Source organism: Myodes glareolus, chromosome 5, assembly GCF_982192425.1.
Source record: "Myodes glareolus chromosome 5, mMyoGla1.1, whole genome shotgun sequence".
Classification (NCBI taxonomy): Eukaryota; Metazoa; Chordata; class Mammalia; order Rodentia; family Cricetidae; genus Myodes; species Myodes glareolus.
In genome coordinates this window covers 5489107-5513553 of record NC_142030.1, presented here as the reverse complement: position 1 = coordinate 5513553, position 24447 = coordinate 5489107, and the positions used below count along the sequence as shown (strand labels likewise).

The window sequence follows — 24447 nt, the reverse complement described above, 5'->3', positions numbered from 1 at the left end:
GCTTATTTTTAGTGTCTGAGCCATAGGAAGGGAGGGCACTCAAGCGAGAGCCGAAGTCTACTTGTAGAGCTTGGATGTCTTTCGATCTTCAGTGGATTCGTCTAGTCGGTTCTCCAGGATATTAGCCTACCTTGGAGTGGGAGAACCAGCAGTGCTGATCTTTTTGGGGAACTTGGCTGAACTGCCAAATTCCCCTGGTATGTCTGTCCCTGATGGAGGTTACCATCTACAGACCCTGTGATGCTGGGTGACCCAGGATGCTAGGTGGGAGGGGGATGGGGAGTGGCCTGCCTTAAAGAAGTTTGCACAAGCAGAGAGCTGAGTGTGCAGGGATAGATGGTGAGATGGATAACAGGGCCCCTGTGTGCACTTCGGTTTAGAACCACCAGCCTTCCCATAAGTGGTTCCCGCAAATGTGCCCAGCCCTCCTTGGGTACCATTTATCCTTCCTAAAACCTCACATACACTCCTGTAGCTGCTGGCTGTGCTGCTCGCATACTAACGGAGCCTGTGAGCTCATAGAAGGTTGCTCAGATATGGCTCAACCCAGGGCTGCAGCTCAGGAACTCTCCTCAGGAACTCTCCTCAGTAGGATGCCCAGCATTTAAGTTTGGTCCAGTGCGATGCCCGTAGCATCCAGTGTAGCACAGCTGCACCAGACATCCCTTCTGTGCGTTTTTACATCGTCCTGCTCCAGGACTGGCTCTTCCTGAGTCACTCTTACACCCGACTCTAGTGTGAACCTGCAGGCGAAGCACCTGGGGTATTCGTGTAGGGTCTTCTTTCCCTCCCTTCTCATGCCTGCGCCTTACTTGGCAGCATACATCTTTCTGTGATATAACTTACCTTTCAGCTTTTCCTTGGTGTGCGAACCATGTTGTTTCTTCTCCCCCAGTTGCAGGCCCACCCCTCAGCTCGTGGAGTAGCTCACCCTGACACTGAGACATAATTTTCTTGCCACTGCTTTCTGCATGCTGGGGTTACTGGGGTGTACCACCGCGCCTGACCTGTTCTCTCTTCGTATCCTTCCTGGGTTGACCACCAGGCTGTCTTACTTTAACCCTGCTCCCCCAGAAGTCTTGAACTGGCAACTTTGAAGGGGAAGGTGCTGTCTCTTGCCTTATAACTATCTCTGTCTTTAAAATGACAAATTAAATGGTATGTATTTATTATGTACAGTGTCTTCTGAAACCTGTATGCATGTAGGATGGGGAATCAAGCTAATTCACGTATGTGTTATCTCACAATCTTAGCATTTTTGTGGGATGAACATAAAATCTGTTCTCAGTGGATTTTTGAGAATACAGCGTGTCGCTACTAACTGCAGCCAGCACAGTGCACAATAGATCCCGGAATTTGTCCCTCTAGTTTAGTTAGAGTTTGTATTGACTCGTGTCTCCTCACCCCTGCAGCCTTGCTGCCCCATGTTGCTCCTTGCCACGCTGTTCTCTGCTCTGATGAGCTCCACTCCATCTCAGTGATCACAGAGTTTGTCTTCCTGTGCCTTTCTTATTTCACTTAGAATAGTGGCCTCTAGTTTTAAGCACCGGAGTATTCTGTTTAAAGCCTACACAGTATTCCACTGTGTGGTGTACACGCACACCATACCATACCTCACTATGTGATGTACACGCACACCATATCACATTGCACTATGGTGTACACGCACACTGTACCGCACCGCACTGTGGTGTACACGTACACCGTACCACACCACACTATGTGGTGTACACACACACTGTACCACATCCCACTGTGTGGTGTATACACACACACACACACACACACACACACACACGTACCACTCCCTATTATGTGGGGTATACACACACCCTACTTCCACTTCCCCCACGTCTTTCTCCACTGATCTCTTGGCAGACACTGAGGCTGTTTGACCTTGGCTGTTGTAAGGCTCAGCAAGGTCTCGGTGGTAACAAACGCTTTCTGTTGATCCTCTGCAGGACAATCACGGCAACAGCACACACCTCGGCATTTTCTTTATGGGAATTTTTGTGAGGAACAGAATCGGAAGACAGGCGGTAATATACAGGTAACATGTTCCTCCCTTCAGAGACTGTGGGCAGGGCCATGGACTGTAGTTATGTAATGAGTTAAGAACCACACTGGACCTGGGTGGACTCTATTTTCTCAGTTCCAATAAAATTGGCCATCTTCAGGATTGATGGGGCCAGGGGAAAATTGATACTGCTTTTCCCAGAGGTTTAATTCCTTCCTCTCTGGCTACAGGAAACACGCATTTCAAGTCTACCAAGTCAGTGGTGCAGACCTTGAGAGCAGGAAGAGCGGGCTCTGTAGTCGGTCCTGCTGATTGCTTTTGTTAGGACCGTCGCTCGATGTTTAGATCCAAACCAGATTCTTCCCACAGCCCTGTGCCCTCTGCCTGACCACATGTGCTAGCCAAGGACAAAGTCATCTTTATACTAACAAAAGGGGACTGATTGTCTGCAAAGTGTGCTTTAGGGGTAGTTAGTCTGCGATAAGAAATGAAGCGACCTGGGTGCATTATTATTATTATTATTATTACTTGGACCCTTTAACCGTCTTTTCCACTTAGCACAAGCAAACCCTGTCCAGCAATGTGGTCAATGTCCACTAGCTGACTCTTTGCATGGTTGCCCGTAGCTTCCATGATGACAGCCTGCTCGCTTTTGTATACCTGGTCAGTCTGGCCTTGTGCTGATGGACAGAATGCCGTTCCTATGCGTGCATCTGAGAAGAATAGCTGTATATCTAAGGCAGGTGATAAATGACAGCCCCAACGAGCTCTTGGGATCAGTCAGGGCTGCCTTTCCAGACAGTTTTCAACCCAAACCGCCCTGGCAAGTGTCGCCTGTCTTAGATCAGGCTCTGCCATCGTTTCTATGATTTTTCCCTCTTTGATTTTTGAAACTACAACATGTATGGAGACCTTTAGGATAAATGTTTAAGGGCTAGGAAACTGTATGTCAGTTGGTAAAGTCTTGCAAGGACCTGAGTTCTGTCCCTAGGACCCACAAAAAAGATGCTGGGTAGGGTGACGCAGGTCTGAATCCCAGAGCTGGGAGGCAGGCGCAGGTGGATCCTTGGGATTTGCTGACTAGTCAAACTAACTCGCTTGGCAAGTTTCAGACTGGAAAGAGACTGTCTCAAAACCCAAAGTGGGTGGTGACTGGGGACTGATACCCAGAGTTGTCCCCTGAATTCCACATGCACACGAACCTGTAGACTCGTGAGCACCCCTACACACGTGTGCTGCTGAGCTGAAGATAGCCACGCCCTGATGTCAGAACAAAGCCTCTGGCAGGGTTTGTTCCATCCCCTCAGGAGCTGTTCCCAGGAGGGCACAGGCTGAGGAGTGCCTGTAGAGTTTGGGCAGTTGTTTGAAGGAATTCAGCTGGCAGGGAGAAGCCTCCTGTCTTGAGATCCTGGAAGCAGCAGGTCTGCTCAGCCAGATGTCTCTGTCAGGAAGCATTTGGAAAAAGGAGAGGACTTGTGGGCATGTGTGAGCAGCACAACTCCTCTGGAATGGGCAGGTGACTGGGGAGACTTTGAAAAACCCAGGTAAGAACTCACTGGTCAGCCTCGGGGAGTGGATTCACTGACTCCGGTTCTCACCAGTGTCCACATCAAATCTTCTCTATGAAGGAGCAAATCAGCCACTTTTTCCTGCTTTAGATAGGATGTGGGACTTGAACTGTGTGCAAGAGGCTGGCTCAGTGCATGAATTACAGACATGGAATCCCTACTGGGTGAGGAACCTGTGGTCTTCCGGGGGTCTCTTGAGAGATCTAACCCCCAAATGAAAAGCTTACATCACAGTGTGGTGGGGAGTGAGCACGCCAGAAGATTCTCTTTCTCTGGGAGAGTGGTAGGGGATGAGGAAGGATAGGAGTCCAGATAGTGCAGTTTGCCCAGCATGCAAGTAAGCCTTGCACTCAGTCCCCAGCACCATATTAATGTAAGTGTAGTGGCTGAAATATGAGGATCAGAAGTTCAAGGCCACCCTCGGCTACGAGATAAGTTTGCGATCATCCTAGAGTACTTGAAACTGTCAAAGGAAGGAGGAAAGGAAAACCAGACTCAGCAGAGATTGGGGTAGCTTCAGTGAGCATGGTGGATGGAAAAGGGACCGGTGGGGAGCTCTAGCTGGGACATCTGCTGAAGCTTGAGCCTTAAAAGAATGTCTAGAAACCAAGTAGAATGGGAGGCAGCCACTTATCTCATGGTGTCTGGCGCCTGCTTCTGGGATTAGAGTCCTCACAAGACCTGGCGACCACAGCCCCACATGTAGGTGGATTCCCTGTGTCTTCCTGCCTGTACCCGTGCGTTGAGTCAGTTCTTGCACACCAGATCTCCGAGGGCTGCCAAGGAAAGTGCATGCATGTGTGTTTCCATAACTGGTCATAGATACAGAAACTACTGTTGGGCGTTTTCCCCAAGATGGCACAGTGACTCTGAAGTGCATGCTGCAACAACTTCAGCTATGCTTTGGGGTCATTAAACCAGGCAGGGATCACGGGAAGCGCCTTACCCGTGAGAAACTTGGGAGGACGGTAACAAGACCTTTGCAGATTTTTCTCATAGCTACCCATAAAGAAAACTGCATCTCACGAATGAGTATCAGAATGTAGATAGATTTTAGATTGAATTATTATCTGTGTGAGTTGTGCGCATTGATTTCTTTCCATTTTCTCCTTTGAGAGGTGGAACATTTAAACTAGTCAGATATTTAAAATAGTTAAGTCATATTTGTAAGATGAGACATTTCTCGTGGTGGAGACACGGACCATCTTTGAGTAAACCTAGTTTCATTTCTTTGGCCCAGGTGGAATGACATTGGAAGTGTCACCCACAGCAAATCCGCCATCCTTCTAGAACTGATTGACAAGGAGGAGACGGCACTCTTCCACACAGTGAGTCCAGGGATCTGCACAGCTTGAGGAGGGTTTTTTTTCTTTAAGCTAACAATGCCTTGCCTCATTCTCCATGTTCTGATACTTGCTTGTCCTAATACTTTTAATGTTGGGGGCACTGTTGTCATCTATGAAGTCTACACTCAAGGACTGCACAATCAAGTTACACACACACACACACACACACACACACACACACACATCCTAATAATATTTTAAATATGTTTACAGTGCTGAACTGCCTTCCTAGGTGTCCAGGGACCCATGCAGCTCATGGCTGCATATTGGACACAACTCTACTCCGTAAGGGACTCAGTGCTATTGAAGGGGTTCTTCCTAATACTTGCCTGGCCCTGCATGACCTCTTGCAAGTGATGAATGTTCTCACTAGGTTTGTCCAGCATGCCATGTCACTCCGGTCACAGTCTTCCTCAGGTGACTCCTAATTAAGTCACATTGCATTTTCTGTTGCTGGCTGACCTGGGTTTTCCAGTCCCCTCATGACCCTATATTTGGGTCCCTTCTTAGGAGTCAACATTGTTTCCCTCGTCATCCTGTCTCTGGTTGAATGACATTGTTAATTGTAGGCTACAGTGTTGACTGTAGGCCCTGCCTTGATTCAAGAATTGGTTTTGAAAGTTCAGGTGAGAACCTGGCAGTTCCTCACTGCAGACCCAGAACCTCTGGAGAATTCATTGACAGATGGTCATTTCTGCCATCTTTGCCAAGCCATGGTAGCGTGGACTCCACTGACATCACAAAGATTGGTTTGCTTCCTGGCCCAGCGTGTTATTCTGTACTTTGAATGGAAGGAGAGGGGACGGGTGTCTACACAGAGAAATCTATGTGACGTACATATCTAATCTAACGAATGCTTCTTTCTTTCCCATCTCTTCTTTTCCAAGGATGATATTGAAAATGCCAAGTATATTTCCCGGTTATTTACAACACGGCACAAGTTTTACAAACAGAACAAGATCTGCACTGAGTGAGTAAATGTTTAGTTCACCGTCCCTCTGAATGGCTTGGTCCTATTAAATCGGGGCTTCTGAGAAGTCGTGGTCCCGTTTCCAGTTGTTCTTTCCCCTTGATCTGTATAGAAGCCATAGGAGGAGTCTAAAGCCAGTCAGCAGCGAGAGACGTTTAAGTGCCGTCTACTGCAGTCCGTGTGCCTAGAGAGACAATCATTTCCAAATTGACTATAAATGCTTCACTTCCTGGATGGGTGGGCCACATCAGTGCCGTTCCGGCACTCGGCTCTGAGTTCGGAAGAGCCCAGCTGTTCCCAATTTGCCCAGGTGCCCCTCCGTGTTAGATGTGGAGTGTATTCAGAAGTGGGGAGCGGAGTGATGAGCCAACTTAAAAGAGAGGATGCTGCCGCTGGATCAGCCTGTTTCCGCTCACAGTTGGCTAGCCCTGCGTGTGCTCCTGGGTCGTGCCATCTGACTGCAAATGAGAGGCCAGGGTAATTAGAGGGGGATTTGGAAGGCACTCCGAGATGGCACGCATCTGTGTGTCTTTTTAATTTAGTTCGGAAATAAAGATGATAAATCTGAGCCTGATTGAGAGCACTTCCTCGTGGCCTGACCTCGGAGGCGGCGTGCGGGGGCCACTCTGTCAGCGCCTTTACATAGGTCGCTTTCAAAAGGCGTTCCTCAGCGGAGCGCATTTGCCGCTTGGGCCCCCAAGGTGTTTAATTTTGGTTCAAAGCGCATCAGGGATGTAAATGCAAGCGAGGGGCTGTCTACGCTCCCACAGTGGGCACATCCAAGCAGGGTGGCATATTGCAGGACGGCAGGTGCCACTGCAGAAGGCAGCAGCTCAGAACTGGAGCCCCAGGTCAAGGCAGACCTTTTCCCTCCATGTAGCCCAGGCCCTTTCAAACCAGACATTGCAATTGCTTGCTGCTAGGGTCTGAAAGTACATCTGATAGGCTAGGCCTACCCGCCAAGTTAATAGATGGGTTAGGAGGGCCAAGCAAGAACATAACCATGGCTTCTGCAGACACGCTCATCATACGCGTATGTTCCGTTCTGCTCTTGCCTTTGAATTTGCGTGGTGGCCTTGGCACCATCGAGAATCCTATGGCTGACTTCTGTGTGGTGGATATGAATCCCTTTGAGAGTTGCCATTTTCTGCTCTCACCGTTTCTCAGCACAAAGCTCCATTGCTGTGTTCAATATTCATGTTTCTTCTGTGGTCTTTTCTAATATCTGTGAACACCGCATTTAACCTTGAAAATCAAGAATTCCATCCTGGGGTAACCTTGCCTTCTTCCTTGGCGTGGCATCGGAAGCAGTTAACCTCATCCTTCCCACATACACATGGAGTTCCATAGTCTCAAGTCAAGGGCATTCCTGTTGAGTGTTCCAGAACGTGGATCGTCTCTGTAGCCGCCTCCTCCATCTAGGACTGTCCACTCAGGAGCCGCCCAGGCTCACCAGGCAGCATCTGCCCCTGCACAACTGGTCCTTGCCTTCTGGATCCTTCACCCCAGGGCGGGCAGCGTTGGAGAACCATGTTTAATCTGGGAGTGATACCACTGAATTTGACCAGCTTCTAAAAACCCACATTACTGCCTTACCCTGTGGTTCCACCAGAGCAAAGATATTTATCAACAGGCAGGTAGACAAGCAAAGTCTCCAAGTCAGGGAAGTCTTTATTTGAAGAAGCTTAGCCCGAGGAAAAGTCTGTATCTTGTATTTCATTTTGTTTTTAAAATACTGTGTGGTGTTGGAACCTCATGATGACCACTCTCAAGAATGGATGTGTTCTGGCTTGCCACACTTCTCTGTTATTGTTGTCGTTGAATCAATGCTGAAGTATTCTCTCTGTGGAAGATTTTCTGGGTTGGGGACATACCTCAGCTATGGAATATTTGCCTACTGTTTGCTGGCTTTGACCCCCAGCGTCAGAGCAGAGTTAAAACAAACAGAAAAGGCATCTGGCTTGATAAACATTTGCAGAATGTATTATCTTTATGGGCTCGAACTGAAAAATATTTTCTCTATTTTGGAATCTTATTTAAACTGGAAGCATTTTCAAAATATTTTCATTATGGACCTACACAGGTTTACACAGGACACTGTTTTAAAAGTTCACATGATGTGAGGTTTTCCGGTCTTTATTTCTCTCATAATATTTCTTTAGAAGTAAGCCTCTTGTTACTTGTTCTTCTAGTAACAATGAGCAAAGCTCTACAAAAATATGTGTTCCAAACATTTTGAGCATGAAAGAGAGCAATGGTAGAGCTGTGTTCTTAGTGTTGGTGTGTGGTCATGAACTGTGTGTTGTGTGTTCTTAGTTTTTGTGTGCAGTCATGAGCCGTGTGTGCTGTGTGTTCTTAGTGTTGGTGTGCAGTCATGAGCCATGTGTGCTGTGTGTTCTTAGTGTTGGTGTGTGGTCATGAACTGTGTGTGTTGTATGTTCTTAGTGCTTGTGTGTGGTCATGAACCGTGTGTGCTGTGTGTTCTACGTGTGCTGTGAGGTGGGTAGGCTTCGCTGGTCTGGCCTGGCCCCCTTCCCAACTTCCCTTGTCTGTCTGACCTTTTGGACTTTGGTCAGCAATAATGATGGTTTTCATTTTTAATCTTTCATATAGACAGTCAAATTCTCCACCCCCAATCAGACGCCAGCCTACCTGGAGCCGGTCCTCCCTGGTACGTACACTCCTCAGTCTCAGTCGGTGGTCTGGCTGCTGGGATAAGGGTTCTATTATGGATTTGAGGGGAGGTGACTCAGGGTACCATGGCCGGGGGTCATGATTCACTTGTAGGAGGTGTGGCAAACATCCCCCGTGTCCCACTTACCCGTGAGCACCTCCCTCTATGTGGCTTGAGGTTCTCCCCAGTCTTACTCCAGGCCAGAATGATCATATACCTTAGACCATTGACCATTTGCTCGTCTGTTCTGGTAACGTGCCCCAGAGTCCAAGGAATTCACTGCCATACACAGAGCTGAGCAAACTAGCCAGAAAATGCTTTTTAAATGAGCCACAACCAAATGAGTCTAGTTAATGGTTTCAGTCTATTGAAAGAATGGGACGTTTTCTAATTTCCAGACTTTAGTCAATAAAGCGCCTAGCCTTTAGCTGATTTTTGCTTTTTAAAAGCTGTTCTTTTTCCTGGTGCTGTCATCAGGAAGCACAGCTGTATGTGAGTCCCACTGCGGGCTCTTTGTGTCTTCAGGGTTATGCAGGGGTGCTGGAGCAGAGCTGCCCTGTTTGTTTCCTACTGGTCTTGTCGTAGCTCTTCAAGGCATGTGGCTTTCCTACTCTGCTAGACGTGCAGTTCCCCGGAGTCCAAAGACTCCAGCACCAAAGAGTTTTCTCTGCAGCCACTGTGTATCTAGCCTGTCTTCAACTTCTCCCTTAGAAAGTTTGGAGGACATTTTCCTTCCTTCCTTCCTTCCTTCCTTCCTTCCTTCCTTCCTTCCTTCCTTCCTTCCTTCCTTCCTTCCTTTCTTCCTTCCTTCCTTCCTTTCTTTTTTCCTCCCTCCTTTCTTCCCTCCCTCCCTCCCTCCCTCCTTCCCTCCCTCCTTCTCTCCCTCCCTCCCTCCCTTCCTCCTTCCTTCCTGTTAAGAGCATGGCACGGACTCCTAGAATTCTAGACTTGAGCCACACGGGAATTCCTAAGCTGATGTGGCTGTCTCTGACCTCAGTGTGCCTCAGTCTCTGAGGCCCTGTGGGCCTCCTCTGGAAGGACCCTGTTCTCCCCCGGAGCGCAGCGCGTTTGCTCACACGCTCATTCCTTCAGTCTCCTCTGTTAGTGCTGTCTTCTGTTACCTTCTTCGTCTCGTGTGTTTGTTAGTGAGATCAAGTGTCATTTGTACCTGGGAACTGTGATGGCAGAACACTCTTCTCGGGCACTCGTGGGATCCAGAGAGCCTCCCTTTCTCACTTGGGTGAGGTGGTCTATTTGGCTCTAGATTCTGAGGCCTCTTGTCACCTTGTCCTGTAGGTCTGAGCTATTCCTCTGAGTGAGACAGCAGCTGACAATGTCTTAATGGCCCTTGCTGTTATAAATCTTAACTTCCTTACCGGTTTCTGTCTTTCTCTCTCTTTTATGATGTCTGTTCTCATAGGTTTTTGTTTGTTTGTTTGTTTTTGACAAGTTTACGCAAACCCCTAGTTATGCCTGGTCTATGGAGTCTCAGCTTAGAAACTGTGACCCTAAAGTCATCCGCCAGGACTTCTGTGATTATTTAGAAGTCTGAGCAGTGCTTTTTCCTTGGCACCTGAAACTCTCTCTGTTCATTTCAATGTTTTTCTTCTCTGATTCATGTTGATTCTGGATCTTTTGTTTTCATGACCTTCCTTGTTCCCCATTTGGGGCCTTGAAACTCCCTAGGTGGACCAGGCTCCCCTCGAAGGCACGGAGATCCGCCTGCCTCTGCCTTCCAAGTGCTGGGATTAAAGGCGTGCACCCCACTTCTGAGTCAGTTGTCTTGAGACAATAGCTCTAAGACTGGAGGAGATAGGAGACAGACACCCCCTCAGTCCCCCAACATCAAGGATGCCCTCTTGTGCAGCAGGAGTGGCTCAGAATGGTCTAAATGCCGCATTCAGGAGTCAATGGGCAAAATTCTGCATTGCCCAGGAAGGCGTCCTTTCTGAACTAGAGTGTTTGTCTGGCCCATGCCACGTGTGATTCTCAGTGGCCTTGAGACTGTGTGCATCATATTATTTTACTGGACACCTATGTAAATTCACTGCGGGGCCCAGTCTAACACAGCCCTGACCCTACACCAGCCTCCTGTGGATCTGTAAGCTGGAGCCATGGCCCCTGCTGCCATGTAGGGAGCCGGTCTTGGACACAGCAAAGCACGTTTCTTGGATGGGTACATCCCTTTAGACTCCACCTGCTGCAAAGGCCCCGAGAACGTGGCCAGCGTCCGACACCCCAGCGAACAGCTGCACCCACACATGGGATGCTGGTGTTTTCCCCTCTCTGACCTTGAACCTCTGCTATTCTCCGCGTCACTGGGAGCTGGGAGCTTAGATCAGTAGAAGAGGGGAGGTCAGAGGGGTGGCCTGCAGAGCAGCTGCAGTCGCTTCCCTGGGCCGGGACTGTTTTTCTGACGTCTCCCAGATGCCTTTGCGGCATCTGCAGCTCTGTTTTCTCTGTTTCAGCCAAGGCAGCAGCCGTACATCCTGCCTCCCATGCACGTGCAATGCAGTGAACACTACTCGGAGACCCACACTTCCCAAGGTAACTGTCCTTCTGCTGTTGTAAGACACAAGGCTGGGTCCCAGGGCACCGCAAAGACACTTGCTGGAAAATGTCAATGGTGGTTGGATTTTAACTTTGTCATTGTCTAATTACAGTGGCCAGCAGATTCAATCTGTGAAATTAAGCATAGTAGCTGCCTGGGAAGGAAAGTCCCCCAGATCCGGCTAACTAGGAAGACATGTGACTGGGCCGAGCTAGAGGATGTGCTCTTGTTCCCTCACCTCCCATTTTTAGTGGACCGAGGGTGGAGACTGACAGCCCAGCCCTGTCCGTGTACTTACTTCACCCTGGGTGCCCATGTCAGGAGCTTGGAGCGGCCACATGGTTCCGGGGTGCCTGAGCGAACCTCTCACCCTCATCATTCAGGGGTTTTTCTTACCATCCCTTCAGGCCCTTTTCTCTGGGTGCCGGGACAAGAATGAACATGGACCCGTGGTTGTGAGGTGTCAGGTGCTAGGCGAGGAACTTGTTGTGTATTGTCTCATTTAATCCCACAGTAAGCCTGTGGTGCTATTGTTTCCATACAGCAATAGGGAGACGGAGGTTAAATGCTAGACCTTGGATATAAGAACTGTGTGGGTGCCGGTGCGTGTGGGCGTGCGTGCGTGTGTGTGTGTGTGTGTCTGTGTGTGTGTGTGTGACCCTGCATATCCAGAGTGTGTGTGTGTGTGACCCTGCATATCCAGAGTATGTGTGTGTGTTTGTGTATGTGTGACCCTGCATATCCAGAGTGTGTGTGTATTTGTGTGTGTGTGTGTGACACGTGTTTGTGTGTGTGTGAGACCCTGCATATCTAGAGTGGACCTGGCTTAGAAACTGGCGTTTGTGGCTTGTGGGTCCTGACTTAGAAACTGGTTTTTGTGGCTCGTGGGTTGGGGAGGTGACTCAATGGTTGCCTTAGTTGGGGTTTCTATTACTGTGGTAAAACACCACGACCAAAAACAATGTGGGGAAGAAAGTTTATTTCGGTTTACACCTCTCAGGTCACACTCCACCACTGAAGGAAGTCAGGGCAGGAGCCCACAGTAGGAACAATGCAGAAGGCCTCAGAGAAGCGTTGCGTCCTGCCTTGTTTCTCATGGCTTGCTCAAAGACCATCTGCCCAGGGTGGGAACACCCACAGTAAGCGGGGCTCTCCCACACGAACCCTTCATCAAAAAAAAAAAAAAAAAACAAAGACAAACAAACAAACAAACAAAATGCCCCACAGACCTACCAACCGTGTGGAGGCATTTTCTTGACTCTTCTTCTTTCCCATATGTAAAGTTGGCACAGACAGCAGCACAGCAATCCCGTGCAGGAGTGAGCTCCGGAGTGTGGATGCTCAGAATTCACCCGAATGCCAGGTGAGAGTAGCGACCCACCTGAAGTTCCAGCTCCACAAGGCCGAGGGATCCCAACGCAAGTGGCTACTGAGACTCAGCAGCAGCAAGCTCAGAGTGGAGCTGAGAGCCGCTGCCTGAGCGGATCACACAGGATGACTCCTAGCACAAACATTGGTCCTCCATGCAAGTGCATACACATGCCCCCACATGCACACATGCCCCCACATGCACACATGCTCCCACATGCACACATGCCACAGATGCCCACACATGCCCCCACATGCACACATGCCACAGATGCCCACACATGCACACATGCCCCCCCATGCACATATGCCACTGATACACATGAAAACTGCTTTTGTAGCTCTTTAGGTTCCTTCAGCCAATGTTACTTTTTCCTGGAATTAGCTAGCAGGAGGCTTCAGGAACACCTCAGAAACTCTTGATTCTGACCTTTTTCGTCCGCTGGCTGCTGTTCAGAGACCATGGCCATGCTGGCCACGCCGTCAGCCTCGCTTCTCTCTGAATGCTCGTCAGTCCCTTAGGCTAAGAGCCCTTTTCTGATGGAGTCAGAGAGAGTAGTTCTGAGGGTGGGGCAGGCAGTTCAAGTCTATTACTCTATTAAAACTCTTGACTTTCTGCCCCAAATATCCGGTTCTGCCCTGAAGCTGTGTACAAGAGGCCAGGTCTCCCCAACAAGTGGCTCATTGTCTCAATCTAATTATAGCAATTTGAGACGGTGCCCACGCGATGCCCACGCTGTGCACTTCCGTTGCAGTGCGCTCTGACGTGTTCTATACATGGACACTTTATCCGAGATAGCAGTTCTTGGTGACATATGCGGGGGAGGGTCAGGAAATTTGCCTTTTATGACTTATTTCAGTCACCCACTCCAGGGACTTAGGGATGAGGTCTCGTGAAACAGTGTGGCGTGATGGTTCACGTTCCTGTGTTTGGCTTTTTGCAGACAGCATTTTTCCTGGGAATGAGGAAGCCTTGTATTGCAAATCTCACAACAGCCTGGACTTAAACTACTTAAATGGCACCGTCACCAATGGCAGTGTGTGCAGTGTTCACAGTGTTAACTCCCTCAGCTGCTCCCAAAGCTTCATCCAGGCCTCTCCGGTGTCCTCCAACCTCAGCATCCCTGGAAGCGACATCATGAGGGCGGACTACATCCCCAGCCACCGGCACAGCACCATCATTGTGCCCTCTTACAGGCCCACCCCTGACTACGAGACAGTGATGCGGCAGATGAAGAGGGGGCTGATGCACGCAGACAGCCAGAGCCGGTCCCTGCGGAACCTCAACATCATCAACACCCATGCCTACAACCAGCCTGAGGAACTGGTGTACAGCCAGCCTGAGATGCGGGAGAGGCATCCCTACACTGTCCCATACGCGCCCCAGGGGGGCTATGGTCACAGACTTATTAGTCCATCTGACCAGATGAACCCCCAAAACAGTGTGGTGTGTAGCAAGCCAGGGGCCAGCTCTATCTCACACACGGTGAGCACTCCAGAGCTGGCCAACATGCAGCTTCAAGGAACACAAAACTACAGCACAGCCCACATGCTCAAGAACTATCTCTTTAGGCCCCCACCCCCTTACCCTCGGCCTCGGCCTGCCACCAGCACCCCAGACCTCGCCAGCCACCGCCACAAGTATGTCAGTGGCAGCAGCCCTGACCTGGTGACTCGGAAAGTCCAGCTTTCCGTGAAGACCTTCCAGGAGGACAGCTCTCCCGTGGTCCATCAGTCTTTGCAGGAGGTGAGCGAGCCCCTTACAGCCACCAAGCACCACGGTGCGGTGAACAAGCGCCACAGCCTGGAGGTGATGAACAGTATGGTACGCGGCATGGAGGCCATGACACTGAAGTCACTCAATATCCCCATGGCTCGCCGTAACACGCTTCGGGAGCAGGGCCCCTCCGAGGACGCGGGTGGCCACGACGTGCACGGGCTTCCCCAGTACCGCCACAAGAAGACATTCTCGGATGCCACTATGCTAATCCACAGCAGTGAGAGTGAGGAGGAGGAGGAGGCCTCTGAGGCGGTGCCTCAGATTCCGGTCCTTCGGGAGAAGGTGGAATACAGTGCCCAGCTGCAGGCCGCCCTGGCACGCATTCCCAACAGGCCCCCGCCAGAGTACCCAGGGCCAAGAAAAAGTGTCAGTAACGGGGCACTGCGACAGGACCAGGGGACCATCCTTCCTGCCATGGCCAGAGCCCGGGTGCTGAGACACGGGCCAGCCAAGGCCCTTAGTGTCTCCCGGGCTGAGCAGCTGGCTGTCAATGGGGCCTCTCTGGGCCCCTCCATCTCTGAGCCTGACCTCACCAGCGTGAAGGAGCGGGTCAAGAAGGAGCCTGTGAAGGAGAGGCCCGTGTCAGAGATGTTCTCCCTGGAGGACAGCATTATAGAGAGAGAGATGATGACTAGGGTGAGTGTCCCCACTCCCAGGTCACTGATGGAAGGGAGACCTGGCGATGGAGGCCTAGAGGAGGGAGGCTTCAGGGAGCATGCTGGGCCCTAAAGGCCTATGGGCATTTCAGCCTTGATGTCCCCAGATGTGGGTTTGCTTTGTCAAGCAACACCTACCATCCCATTTTCATTCGTGGCTACGACTGGTATGTAGTACAGAACATTCTAGTGACTAGGTGCGTTCCTGAGGAAGTTACCAATGAGCCCAGGTACGTCCCTGAGGTGGTTACCACTGCGCCCCAGTCCCTGTCAGGGTTGCTCTATGAGAAGCTCACGTGTGCGTATGTGCGTGCACATGCATTGTACATGCGTACACACCACATTTGAAGACATGCCACAGTGTTACTGTTACAGATAACCCTTCACAGGGATGCACACAGCTTCAAAAGCTAGTTCTGCTGTTGGAGTGAGACCACACGGGGGCAGATATGTGTAAACAATAAACACCTCTTACAATGAGAACATTGTTGGATTGTAGTTGCTGCTGCTGCTGCTGCTGGAAAAGGAAAACCCTCCACTACTGTTTTTCCTGGAAACCCTGACCTCCCTAAAAAGCCTTTCAATTATGTAACTAATTGAGCTGGTTGACGGCTTTCCCGCTGGTTACAGCTGTCAGGTAGTCGGCCTTGTCAGAGGTCATTAGACTCATTACCCAGTCTTCCAAACTCATCCTTGGGAATCAACCCAGACAGAGGAAGCAAAGGCCAAAGTTTTACAGAAGCACACTGCTGGGTTGAGAGGTCGAATCCAACCTTACTACTTTAGAACAGGCTGAAGGCAGCTCAGCCCTGAGATTTTGGTGATCAGTAGGGTGGCAACAAGAGTCAACCTGGATGGACCTCATGCTTCTTGCTCTGCAAATGGGGAGGGAAATTTTGAAGTCTGCCTCTGGGGGTAAACACACACACACACACCTTTGGCTGGGGATGGAGTGAAATGCGGGGGTGGGTACCATGAAGAGACAGCTTTCCCAGCTTGGAAAAAAGTAATTCATTGGTGTAAAGTGATGTCTCAACACTTCTTGGCTCCAGGCCTCTTAAAAGCTGCCTTGGCTTCAGGAATCCATCACCGTAAGCATTGAGCTTCGAAGTTGGCCCTGACAAGTTGAGACTTAACAATGTCCGCATGGTCTTGTAACCTCATCTTGGCTATCCTCATCCTCTCCTGTTGCCCAGATTAAACAAATAGCCTGCAGCCAGGGCCCTGATCCCGGGTCCCCTGCTTGGAAGCATGGTACAGACACCGAAGAAAAGTGAAGGGCTTCCTGCTGTCTCCTTCCCAGTTCTGTTTTCTTCCAGGATGGCAGCTCACACTGACTGGCAGATTCCACTGTTAGCTTTTAGCTCGGGAACTGCATTCCTGTTCCTGTTAGACCCCCTCCCCCTCAACTCACACGGCCTCATACAACCGGGAGTTCACAGGCTGCTACCCTCGAGGTCAATGTCCCAACCTCAGAGAAGCACCCGGAGGTCATGCAAGAAGGCCACCTGGGCCAGTGGCTCTACCACTCAAGATGAATCTTTGTCATGAAGTCTGTGTAGGCAGCACCCACACAGCTTCCCCACTCATCTGTATATGGAGGGTAGGAAAGAAGGCTACGGCAGCCATACCAGCCCCTCTGGTATGAGAACAGAGAGAAACCTCAAGCCTCTGTGGAGGATTGGGAACAGTGAGCTCCCTATAATGGATGGCCTAGCTTGTTGCCGTAGGGCCCATGCTTCAATCCTACTGCCACCTCGAAGACATTTCCCGCCTTCTGGCCCCGAGCCTGGAGTCATATTCAGAGAGCAAAGAAAGCCACTTCAGACCTTCGAGTTTGATTTATTTCATTCATTTATTTGTTGTCCCTGCTACAAAGCTAATGGGGTAAATGACACCAGCACCAGAGAGGCCTGATTCCGTTATCTCCGTATCCAGTTCTCCCCGGGTAGGTAGTGAGCTTTTCCCAAGAACAGCAATCCCTGAGCTCTGGAGGCAGAAGCAGGAGGATTGCTTGCAAGTTTGAGGAGCACCCAGGACTGCCTAGTAAGACCCTGTCTCAACAATCAAACAAAAACAAAACCTTTGTTTTTTCATTCAAAACTGAATGAAAAGAAGGGATAGGAAAGAATTATCTTTCACAAAACTGAGCTAATCAAGGGGTGAATCCAGATATATCCCAGAGACCTGCTTGGCATGGAGGTGCCAAGACTGTTCACTCATCAGCCACCCATCACATCTCACTGTGCCCTCCTCTCTGGTGCACCTTTGGTTGTCCGTGGGTCAGCCTGTCACCAGCGTGGTTGTCCTGTTGGTAACATCCCTCACAAAGGCGTCTCACCCATTGTAGGAGCACATGGATGACAATGAAGCCCATGCCTGCCATGTCCCTGCCACCCCACCCCCACCTTACTCAGCGCCACGTTTCCAACAGCATGGCACCATCAAGATACCTCCTCCAGGAGTAAATTGATTAGCAGTGCAATAAGAACAAATCCTTGACGGTCCCAGGCTGCCACCTCGTCTGTAGCAGTCACAGGCATCTACAAACTGGCATGACGTCATTGTGCATCGTGACTCTTCCTGAACATCTAAGACAAAATTATTTTTAAGAGCTGTGCACAGCAGACTTCCGGCAGTAAACAGTATTTCCATCCCCCTGCTGATGGCAGGGACGCGAGGATGCTCAACACTGCTCCAGCATCCATCCCTGACCACACCGGGGTCAGCCCAGAGATGAGGGGGAGATAGGATTGGCTAGGCCACACTCCTGCCAAGCCCCTCCAGCAAGGGACAGTAGCCGCTACCCTTTGTCTACCCTGAATGGAGCATGAAGGCTGAAGGCCTGGTGGTTCATGGTCTATGGCCGGCAGGGTGGTGACTTGGTTAGGTACGGTAGAGCCTGTTCTGGGCCTGGCAAAGCAGGTGTCTCAGGGACTGGGAACAAGTGTAAGATTCAGGTCTTCAGCCTGAGCCCCTCAGGATAGAAACCCCATTTTCTTCCTTTGCTGGTGTGTAGTATCTATTAATCAACACGGTAGCTGGTGAGGTTTACACCATTAGTCAGTGCAAAAGGCCTGTCCTTGCAATGGACTCAGTCCGGGTCACCTTCTATTTTCTTCCTTCTGTCTTCAGCCCATGTTTTTCTAAAGCATATTGTATGAGCCCCCTTTTTATGTTCTCTTGTAAATCCCGTGGCTAGGTATGTTTGCTAGGGTGTCTATCTTTATCTTTCTAGTGCATGAGTTAATTAAGAATAAAGGCCCTAGGGTCCTGTAAGAACCAGCTTCCCTGGGCATGGTGGGAATAAGGGGAAGCCTGTGTTTGAATTTGCCCTGCTAATGGTGAATGTCTGCATTCCTTGGCTGGGGAGTCACAGATTTGGGGAGATTAAAACACATTCCAGCCTTCCTCTGGAATTATAAACAATGAGAACGTGTCTTTTCTTGCCGGAAGAATCTCGAGAAGCAGAAGATGGCAGGCCTGGACCCACAGAGGAGGCCACTTATGCTGGCAGCGCTGAATGGGCTCTCGGTGGCCCGCGTCCCGGGGCGGGAAGACAGTCGACACGATGCCACCCGAGTCCCCATAGACGAGAGGGTGAGTGCTGGGCATGTCGGGTGTGACTCCTCTGTGCCTTCAGATTCCAGAAGTCCCCCTTTGCCCAGACCCGTCAGTGAGACGGCGTGGTCCAAGTGTGCTGTGTGAAAGCCAACCCTTTTCAACACCTCCTCTTTCCTCACTCCGGTCTCCACACTTATCAAGTTAGTGTATTGATGCTTTATTAAAAAGTCTAGCCCCAGGGCTGGTGAGGTGGCTCAGTGGGCGTAGAAGCTTGCTGCCAAGTCTGACGACCTGAGTTCAATCCCTGGGACTCACATTGCGCAAAGAGAGAACTGACTTTCTCAAGGTTTGCTCTGACCTCTACACAGCTTGCTCCCCTCCCCAAAATAAACAATGAAACAAAAGACCAACCTCTAACATGCTGTGTGTCCTTGGCCTACTCACTTAGTTCTTTACTTTTTAATCGTAAGTGGGGAATATAATTAGAGTTGTTTATCTATTTTTATATGATTTTAGGACTTAAGGGAAAATGCAAATTTGCATTCTGATGTGATTGACATCCTTGTTTTCCTCACACAATTGAATCTAAAGATGCACTAATTTGAAACACGCTGAGGAATGGTGGGGGGAAATATTAAAATTTTCATTTCCTGCAATGGAACCATTATTTCTCTACGTGTGGAGAACTCTTTTTTTTTTAAGATGATTTATTTTAATTTTTCCAACCGTCACGTTCAGTGACTTTTGTCAATGGTTGCTGTTTCCTAGGAAACAGTCATCCAGGGTTTTAGTGTCCCTGTGGTTCCCTCAAAGGCTGTAAGGTGAAGCTGCCAGGCTGGCTATCGGAAGCTCTGGAAACTGGTTTCCTAAAGTCACTGACTAACATGTTAGGGTGTAGATTTCTGTCTGCAGACACTCGGGATTAGAATGTTTTCTGGGTCAGAAGGGACATTGCCCCAAAGAATACCATGTAATTGAAATTAGTAATTCGACCAAGGAAGGAGTCAGGCAAATTATGCTATGCGTGCAGTTTGCTCTTCGGCGCTCTGCCACTGACTGATTCGTTCAGTAAAAACTGCTCTGAGGGTAAAGGATGCTTCACAGTTAAGACTGACGCTGCCCCTGTCAGCAAAGATCGTAGGCGGCACAAGTAAGAGGAACACGGAGTTTGGATTCAACGGAAGCCAGTCTTTACAGACTGCAGTTATGGCTGGGTGAGAAGGGAGACGGTGGTCAGGGCAGAGAGACTAGCGGTGTGGGGCTAGTGCGTGAGGGCGGTAGCTAAGTGCGAGTGCCGAGAACCCGGTTGCTCTGTTGGAGCTAGGGGAGCTGACGCCCACTTCTCTTGCAGCTCCGAGCCCTGAAGAAGAAGCTGGAAGAGGGAATGGTGTTCACCGAGTATGAGCAGATCCCACACAAAAAGGCCAATGGCATCTTCAGCACTGCCACTCTGCCAGAAAATGCTGAGCGTAGCCGGATCCGAGAAGTCGTCCCCTACGAGGAGAACCGGGTGGAGCTCATCCCGACCAAAGAGAACAACACGGGCTACATCAACGCCTCCCACATCAAGGTGAGGGGTGTCAGAGGCATCCAGCAGGGTGTTCCTGCAGGCTGCCCTCACCCTTGCGGAGGTGCACTAACCCTCCCTACGCCACGGCAAGCGGGACTGTTCAGTTGGTTTGTGACTCACAGGGGGTGGTCATGGAAACTCATATCTCTCATTGGCAGTGGTTTTATTCTGTCCAAGAGCAGCAAAACTATTGTTTCTTCCTTATATTACCATAGACAATTCACTTCAGAGTCAACCCTAATTTTTAGTGCTCTTTATGGGAGTGGGGTAGTTTGTACACAAACCGCAATTGATGGCAGCAGGTCCTCAGCCAATGAATGGGGTGTGCAGGTGTGAAGTCCCCCACCAGATTCATTTGTTTTTAGTTTATGGGTCTGTTTGCCTGCATGTATGTATGTACACCGTGTGTGTCTGATGGCTGTAGAGGTGGGCAGAGAGCATCGGCTTCTTTGGAAATGGCATTACAAGGGGTTGTGGGCCTCCATGTGGATGCTAGGAACTGAGAAATCGGGTTCTCAGCAAGAGTAACAAGTGTTCTTTAACCTCTCAGCCATCTCTCCAGCCCACAGTGTATAAGATTTCGGTTCATATCTCAAATATTTCATGTCTCAGTATGTCATAGCCTACCTAGACCCCAGTTAGAATTCAGAGCTGTAAATACATGGGAACCTAGAGTGAGTGATTTCCTAAGCAGCTTGTCCTCCCCAGTTTTCCTCCTACCTGGATGTGCTTCCTTAGACCCTGGCTCTGAACTCAGGAATGGGAGAGTTTCAGAGGCTCCTGCTTAGTCGTTGGCTACAGGAAGATTTTACGCAACACGGTTCATGTGAATGATCTATGTGATCAGTAGCTTTGAACTCTTATGACTTTTCAACTTCGGTGGAATTGCTAGAAGGTTGCTTTGACCCCCTACCCCCACCCAAGATGCAGTTAAGCATCCGGTTTGTGTGTCACTCACAGCCAGTTTTCATGTGGGACATGAAAAGTGTGGCATGATTGGGCATGATGTTTTTATGCATAAGACAGAGATAGAACTATGCATATACGTTTCTAGCATACAGACTTTTTGATTTTTGAGAGCAAGAACAAAACCAATAAAATAATGAATGCCAGGGGACTCTCAAGTAAACCAAAGATGAGGACGACTCAGCGGCCTCCCGATGAAGCGCCTCTGAATTCTGTACAGAGGGATCTTCTCCTGGCCTCTTCCCTTGGCCCAGTCTCTTTCCCCATTTTCCATTTGCTCTTTGGAAGCAGCTGCAACTCCCCGTAAGCAGTACCCTTTGGGCATTGTTACCCAAGATGCCTTCCCTTCCGCGGTATTCTCTGAGGCCCACATTTCATATTACAGATCCAGGGTAGGCGGCGGAGCATCTCACAGGCCCAGAGAACTTGCTGGAACTCGCCCTTGGCTTCTGGAACCGAGCTGTGTGCTTCGCCACTGTTTTCTCCCCTGGGTTCCAAGCCGCCGTTAATGCGGAAGGAGACTTTGTTCCTCCAGGGGTGGGGTTAACATCTGTGACTCTCCCGCTTCTGTACTGATGGTTTTTTACGGGTTTTACTGCTCTCCTCTTAGTACTGGAGGAGGCGGCGTTCTCTGCGGGTAGTTATGGTCCCCACACGTTAGGTGCCAGGACGGATAGTGTTTAAGATCCCGGTTCCACAGACACGCCCCCACACACACTCGTGAGTCTGTGAATGTTTTCTCCCAGCAGTATGTGGAAAGTGGGTTTTCTTGCCCACCTTGACCTGAACATGTCTGTGTGATAAGACGAGAGCTGATGTCATTTTTGTCAGAATCAAGTTAGTATGTAGTTTCATAAAATAAATGAGGAGAAACGTCCCCAACAGTGATGCCCCATTGCTTCTGGAAACCCCTGGAGGTCTGCATTGCATGGATGGGTAAAGGGGCTTGTCTCTGTTCTGTCAAGGCACAGGTAAGGAAGAGACAAACCAGAGATGTTCATGCAGAGGTCGCCATTTCACCTTGAGAGTGCGACCTTCAGTTCCCTAGGTCTGTTTTGGCCAGTGGGAAGTTTTTGCATGATAGACTATGCTTTTATTTAAAGTCTATCAGAGAGCCCTGTTCCTCATTGTACAGAATTACAGCCCTTTGGTGACTGTGGAACTAATTTAATGGTTGTAATCATGCATATACTTTAAAAAATTTAGACTAAAGAATAGAATTTGTAAGAATGCATCGTATACACTAAGCATAGATGTTGTTTTTATAACATAAATTCTGTTCATTTATGCTTAGGTGTGTGCATATACTCTTGTGTACATTTATGTGACTGCATGTATACATTTTTTATATGTGGTATATATGTGTGTGCACGTGTATTGTGCACTCCCCCATGTATGCATAAATGAAGGCCAAAGGTGAACATCATTTATCTTCTGCATCACTCTTAAGCTCATTATTACATTTTATTTTGTGTGTCTGTGTCTTTTTATTTACTTATTTATTATGTATACAATATTCTGTCTGTGTGTATGTCTGCAGGCACCAGACGTCATTACAGATGGTTGTGAGCCACCATGTGGTTGCTGGGAATTGAACTCAGGACCTTTGGAAGAGCAGGCAATGCTCTTAACCACTGAGCCATCTCTCCAGCCTTGTCTGTCTTTCTGTGTCTGTGTGTCTGGTGTGTGTGTGTGTGTGTGTGTGTGTGTGTACGTCAGAGGACAACTGGCAGGAGGTGGTCTTCTCCTTCCATGACGTGGATCCTGGGGGTCATGCTTAGGGCACCAGAGTTAACGTCAGGCACCTTCACACCGACCGTCTCACCCAGCCCCTCCACCTTATTTTTGAGGCAGGTCTTTGACTGAGTCTGGACTCGCTGTGTCCACAAGTGTAGCCAGTGAGCCCCGGGGACCCTTGCTCTTTTACCTCCCAGCCATGGGATAACAGGCACACACCAACTAGCGTATATGTGGATGCTGGGGATCTTTACTCAGGTCCTCACGCTTGTGCAGAAGGCACTTTGCCTGCAGAGCATCTCCTCAGCCCACATGTGCGCTTTTAGTCCGTTCTAGTTTGCAGGTACTGCCTGTTGTGTGCGAAAAAAGATCAGGAAAATCTGACTTGCTAGGTTTGCTTTAGCCAGAAGTGTGTCATCTACTGTGTATGGCTTCTGGGTTTTTAGGATCGCACCAGTCCAGTTGGTCCAGAAGAATTAGAATCGAGCGTGGTTCCACCAGCCCGGCTTACTTGTCCTTCCCTTGCCTTGCAGGTGGTGGTTGGTGGGGCAGAATGGCACTATATCGCCACTCAGGGACCCCTGCCACATACCTGCCATGACTTCTGGCAGATGGTGTGGGAACAGGGGGTGAACGTGATCGCCATGGTCACGGCAGAGGAGGTAAGAGTGGCTTGCTGAACATCCTTGTCCTGGGGAAGGGGTGGCCAGAAGGTGGGCCTGGTACCTATGACTTTGGCTTGCCCCACATTGTGTGTCTGCAGATTCATTTTCCACTGGCGTGCCCCCTCCTCTTAGTCTGTATGTGCCTCCTTCCCCAGCGATGGCTGACAGTGGACTCTTTCTCTTCTCATTTTCCTTTGGCTCCTAACTCTTTTCTTTGTGACCGTACTTCACTACAACGGAAACCAAACACAGAATCAAAACGACCAAACTTGAGTTCATCCAGCGGGCGGCTTGTACCCCACAGAACGGTTCAGGCTGTGCTGGGTAAACACACGGGGCCTCTCAACCCTGGCGCTGCCAGCCCTGCATGCCACGGTGCTTATCAGTCGAAAGGAGACCAGAGTCACTGCTGGAGGAAAGGGCTGTATTCTTCAGGGAGCAGGAAAAGAAAATGCCTTTTCTTCCTTTGCCAAGGCAAACACAGGTTCTCTGTTGTAGCTGAGGAGCCATGCTGCACGGACTGGCAGGCTCTCCCCCGCGTGATGCCGCCTGCTCGGAGTGTGCTGACCCTGGGGAAAGAGTGTTGGATTTCCTCTCTGTCACACTCTCAAAACATTTTGCCCCATCCCCTTTAATCCTCTTATGAGATTCCAAGTTATATTTTCAAATTCATTTAGGGAACTAGCTTCATGCATTTGACCAAGACCCTTGGTATCACACGGCCCCATTCCCACCTGTTATCCAGGACCGGGAGCAGAGACCTGAGACACAAAATCAGTCATGGCTCTCCACCATCACCACCAGTGGGCACTTGCTTTCTAGGGCGGTTTATGGAGAAATTTGGTGAGGCCACGTTGTGTTCTCAAAGGTCAAATGCACTTCCGCACACTCTGTCTGACCTTCCACTAAGAAAGTAAATCCTAGGGCTGGTGAGATGGCTCACCACCGGTAAAGAGCCTGCATTTGGATATGCAGCACTCACATGTAATCCCAGTACTGGGGAGGTGAAGGCAGG

General features: G+C 49.7%; 1 protein-coding gene across 2 annotated transcripts in view; it reads left to right on the top strand.

Annotated features, from left to right (window-relative positions):
• Ptpn14 (protein tyrosine phosphatase non-receptor type 14) overlaps nucleotides 1–24447 on the top strand; it is a 138121-nt gene that overhangs the window by 99799 nt on the left and 13875 nt on the right. For both annotated transcript variants that reach the window (XM_048439470.3, XM_085687538.2), the window contains exons 8-16: nucleotides 1962–2050; nucleotides 4826–4913; nucleotides 5819–5901; nucleotides 8515–8572; nucleotides 11044–11122; nucleotides 13439–14910; nucleotides 18387–18530; nucleotides 19846–20064; nucleotides 23301–23429. In XM_048439470.3, the coding sequence (XP_048295427.2) occupies nucleotides 1962–2050; nucleotides 4826–4913; nucleotides 5819–5901; nucleotides 8515–8572; nucleotides 11044–11122; nucleotides 13439–14910; nucleotides 18387–18530; nucleotides 19846–20064; nucleotides 23301–23429 (2361 nt within the window). The remainder of the gene's footprint in view (nucleotides 1–1961; nucleotides 2051–4825; nucleotides 4914–5818; nucleotides 5902–8514; nucleotides 8573–11043; nucleotides 11123–13438; nucleotides 14911–18386; nucleotides 18531–19845; nucleotides 20065–23300; nucleotides 23430–24447) is intronic.